The sequence below is a fragment of the Mus caroli genome, chromosome 15, assembly GCF_900094665.2.
Source record: "Mus caroli chromosome 15, CAROLI_EIJ_v1.1, whole genome shotgun sequence".
Lineage (NCBI taxonomy): Eukaryota > Metazoa > Chordata > Mammalia > Rodentia > Muridae > Mus > Mus caroli.
Genome location: NC_034584.1, coordinates 30,566,781 through 30,571,873, shown reverse-complemented (window position 1 = coordinate 30,571,873; position 5,093 = coordinate 30,566,781). Strand labels below are relative to the sequence as shown.

Below are 5,093 nucleotides of genomic sequence, written 5' to 3'. Positions count from 1 at the left end.
ATATAATATTCATATCAGAAAATGCTTCAGCTCTTCAATTGATATATTACATGAAAAATCATTTCATTTTAAATATATTGTACTGGGAAGAAGTTAAAGAAATAAAAAAATCATCAAATGCCAATTAACCACTCATTGTTAATATGAGATCATATTAATGAAATGACAACCTGATTATTAAGATAATATTATAACAAGTTCTACAATACAGCAACTGACATACTGTATATTTCATAATGATAATTTCCAGCTATCTATCATAGATTTGTACATATTGGTATATTAAGTATGACATGTGAGAAAAGACAAATATAAAAGTAAAACTAGATATGTTTGCAAAAAAATTTTTGAAAATGTAATTACAGACCTGTACATGTACAAAAAGACATTGTGCACCCATAGCTACACAATAAAAATTTTTAAACTGATACATATTATGAATCTCTTAAGAAAATATGTCTTAAGACTATTTCTAGGGGAAATTACCATGAAACTGAAAATACAATACTATTTAAAATATTTTAAAAGTATCTTTAGATTTTTATAGTATGTGTGTTATATTTCAAATTAAGAATAAAACTCTTAGTTACACTATAAATTCAAAAAAGGGAAAATTTGTACTTTTATTTAGGAAACACTAATGGTGTTTCATTTTATAACACTGAAAAATATCTATTACAAACAATATTTTAATATAATCTTACTTGTGATACATAGGGAATAATGTGGTTTTACATTCATCTATTACATTTATATGATTTATAACAAAAGAGAAGTCTCCTCAAAGTTTAAGGGGCATGAACAGGTGTTCCCCCTCAGTGCAGGCTACAGAACAAGCAGATCAAAGTACGTAACGACAATCAGACATGTTAATTGTGCCCATCTTAGCAAAGCTCTAACACATGGCATACACTCGTGAGGTATTTGTAAAAGCAGTCCTGTGGATGTTTATGGAGAGCTATATGCCATGTTATAAAGTTTTATTGGATACGAATGAAAGACTACTAAGACAATAACTTCATCTGTGAGGCCTTCTCTGAGAGTGTAACTACAGAACAGGAACATCCGTATTGTAAGCAGCTCTAACAAGCCCAGCGCTCCTGCAGCTGTCCCCATCACTGACCTGCTTTGATAGTGGTCGATACTGAAACTCTCTACTTTACACTTGACTTTGGTGTACACATCCTGCACGTCTATGGACGCACTGAGGTCTTCCAGTTCACTGACCATGCAGACCTCTGCAAAAAGAAACACGCTCATCAGCAAGAGAGTTCCTCATAATCAACAGAAATCTCCCATCCTGACCACCTAAAGGGCAGAAAGATAATAGGCTTCTATGTTAATAAGCAACATTAGTGCTAAAGGGCCCTTAATGTTAAGAGAAGGTAGGTATATATATATATATATATATATATATATATATCTCAAGTTAGGAAGACCAGAGTTATTACTGAACAGATAAATGTGTTACCAGCCAAGGATCTCTGAATACTTACAATGCAATGCACTGCTATGCTCAGAGTATGTCACTCATACCTTCTAGGTGAATTTTAATTATCAAAAAGCAAAATTAGAATTTATAAAGTCAAAGAGAATAAGTACAAATAAGCTTCAATGGTAGCAACATTCTTAAATCAAAATACTTGAATATGAGCTAATTATAAATGAAAACACTGAAGAAAATTATACCTACTGTTTCTTCTAAAAGCAGTAATATATATATTTTTTATCTTTATAATAAGAAAGAAAAATACTCCTGTACCTGTGCCTTTTTTTTCAAGGTCTGGCGCAAAGAGCTTTACAGTAGCTTTGGGGAGCACCCACTGCATCCACAGACTAACACGGCCGCTGGACCCACCAATGTTACTGGTAGTTTGTTCCAAGGTAACAGAGTCTGAGAATGGCGAATCATCACCAGCTTGAACCGAATCTCCCTGTGATAAGGAGAAAACAAACAAACAAACTCAAATGTTGATACTCAACCAAAAATACATAAAATAAAATTTATAATTAAAATGATTTTAACTTTTCCATATTAAATAGTCTGATAATATAAATGGTACTGCAAACATACCAAACTAAGCATTATAAGCATACACTATTCAAGCAATTTATACAGTTATAATGTAGGTGCATACTATTAGAGCTTTTCTTAGACCATGGATCTCCAAATAGCCAAGGGTTCTGGCCAGCTGCCTAGGAACGCATTTTTATACGGTCACAGTCAAGGAGTCATGTACTGCCCACTGCTGCTTTTGATGGAGATGACTAGTTGCTACAGAGCAGTTGAATACCACATTTACCCTCTAACTCTTCACAGGAGAAATGTGTGTTTCACATACACATTGGGTGTTTATAAATAAATTTAGAAAAAAAATGGAACAAAGTGATTTGTACAATGTAAAAATCAAGAAAGATTTTCTCTTGTTATACTAGGTTAGAATTCATGAAATGTTTTCTATGACTGAAATCTAAAAGAATAACATATGAGCTTATTCAATTTTCATAGGTATATACTGAACTTGGATAAGATCCTAAATTCCATGGTAGCAAGTTTGCTGTGAAAGATTTGATGGGTGTTTTTGTTTTTGTTTTCTTTTTCAAAAGCTTTTAGTAGCCTAGAACAAAATAAAACCTTTTATTTGAAGTTAAACTAGAGTTCCGTAGCTCTCCTCTCAGATGAAGGAAAAGATGCTGCTAGGACTTCACTGCTGTGCATGTAAAGCTGGACAGAAACAGCAAATATAGCATGTTGACTTGTTAGAAGATGCATTTGTAAGCTATATCTACTTCATTAGGTTGAGTCTAGTCGGCAGCATGATAAACTACAATAAGGACTTTCCAGAGTCCATTACCTCCTTCATAAATTAGTTTTTATGATACTGAATCCTTAGAATCTAGACTAAATAAGAGCATAAAGGTAACACTTCATAAATGGATATTAATCAACTCTGAGTTTGTATCTTTCCTCCTGCCTCTCTCATTCTGTCATTTCTCCAACATAACACACATTTTCATTTGCATGCACTGAGGAGGTCTAAGAGGCCTCAATAGATTTTGCCCTTTTACCCTCTCTTTCCTCTCCCTAGCTAAAACATTTATATTCCTAATGCTAGTTAGCAAAGTTTCTATACTCTTGCTTGGCCACGTCTTCCTTCTGAGGTTGACTACCAAGGTCCAACTATCAAAATATTTAAGTCTAGCAATGAAAAGTCCTGTTTTGGCTGCCCTGATTAACATGTGCAATCAAAATTAATGAACTCAGGGGTTCCCCCTTTTGCCTTTATAAACTGCTTACAAACCACTCTGTCCCTTCTCTCCTCAGAGGCAGCCCTGTGCCCTTCTATCCTTCCCCGTCTCCTGTCCCTTTTCTCTCCTCTCTTTCCCTTTCCCTTCTCCCTACACCTCTATCTCCTGTTTCTCATTCCCTGCATTTGTCCCTCTGGGGCTGAGAACTTGGTTGTGGGGTGTCTTGTGGGATACCAGTACTTTCATACATCCATAATCTCTCATGGCTCCTTATTGATTTGAATGTCTTAAATGAAATGTTTATTTCCTACGTAATAATGCAAGAGCAAAATGTCCCGTAGAACTTTTGAGAAGGCATGTAATAGTGGTTAATGTGTTATTTTCTCCTGGTAGGTAGTCAAAGCAGAAGCCACTAATCTCTAGATCAACCATACCTGAAGGCAAGAGGCATAACTAAAGCCTCATACACAAGAGTGAGAAGCCATGTTCTATCCTGCAGACATGCCTTCCTGGCCAGATAATTAGAAAATGCTACAGAAGTGTTTTATCTGATCTTCTCTCCTATAGCTTAAAAAACAGAAGAACAAGAGTGAAGGACTATGGCAGTGACAACCTTTACTGCAAAAGCTCACAAGGAAGGTGTGGCCAAGCAGAGCAAAAGAACTAGTGTCCTGGGACTTACTGTGATGGGAAATTTTTAGCTCCTTGTCCCAAACATGATCAAAAACTGTTTGTGGGTTATTTTTTTCATATTTCTACTGAATAGTAGAGCTTAAATTTATCACAGCTGAAATTTTTATAATTTAAGAAGCTTCAGAAATTTTATATTTGGTTAGCTGTCTAACATAACATCTAATAAAAAGAACAAACTATTTCGAAAGCAGATACTTTTTACAAAGTCAAATCAATAAAAGATGACACAGTGTAGTTATTATGCATTTTTAAAGAGATAGCTTCTAGAACAACTCCTAATCAAATCCTCTAAGGAAGAGCATACCCCATGGATGACAGGTGCAGAAAACGGCATCTAGTCATTTTTAAACACTCCTGGGTATCCTGAGAAGAATCTTGTGACTGTGGCTTCCAGCTTAGTAAGCACTCTTGAGAAAAATTTTATACTACTCTGTCATGTAGTTTCAATTTTCTTTTTTGATTTAAAACATTTGCTGTGATATTGTTAAACATGTTTCTACATTAATTTCATTCTTTATTTAACAAGTCTATAGTGAAAACTGGACCCAAAATGGTAATGTTGAACTATTTTCCCACATCTCCTTAGTCCAATTTTAAAATAAAAAGTTCATGGAAAATTAACCAACACACTGAGTTTATTTATTCTAGGTAAATTTATCTTGGTTCATTTGGAGGAACAAACACTCTATTCTAACAAAGCCCTCTATTCTAGGACTGCTGCACAGCTCAGGGAAGATCATGGTTGGCCACACTGCTACTCTTCTTTTCAAAATAACTTCAACATTCTTATTCAACCACACAAGCTCCCCAAGGGCTAAACACTTCCACTGCTGTTTGTACTCAAGTCAGCAGTAACAAGTGGCCTGCTGGGTCTCATGCACCTTTGCTCTCTCAATTTCAGTAAATCAGCTTTTAAGCGGAGAACTTAAATCTCACCCATTTTCCCAGTTTACCATGACAGAAATACAAGCACAGGAAGCTGAAGCTGCATTTGCAGAATAGAAAATATCACTCACTCGGCAAAGGTTCAATCATCTGCAATCCTACAAGTAGTTTTACTTAAAAAAACAATTGTTAGAATCTAGTTAGCGCTCTTCTGGTCTGACCAGTACCGGGGCAGGGTCAGCTGACACCCGCCAGCTACCCACAAC

At 35.3% G+C, this 5,093-nt stretch overlaps 1 protein-coding gene across 4 annotated transcripts in view; it reads right to left on the bottom strand.

The window, feature by feature from the left end:
* The window catches only part of Vps13b (vacuolar protein sorting 13 homolog B), a 543,216-nt gene that overhangs the window by 281,282 nt on the left and 256,841 nt on the right, over nucleotides 1-5,093 (bottom strand). For all 4 annotated transcript variants that reach the window (XM_021183993.2, XM_029469591.1, XM_029469592.1 and 1 more), the window contains exons 26-27: nucleotides 1,763-1,934; nucleotides 1,124-1,238 (exon numbers count right to left, since the gene is read on the bottom strand). In XM_021183993.2, coding sequence (XP_021039652.1) covers nucleotides 1,124-1,238; nucleotides 1,763-1,934 — 287 coding nt within the window. The remainder of the gene's footprint in view (nucleotides 1-1,123; nucleotides 1,239-1,762; nucleotides 1,935-5,093) is intronic.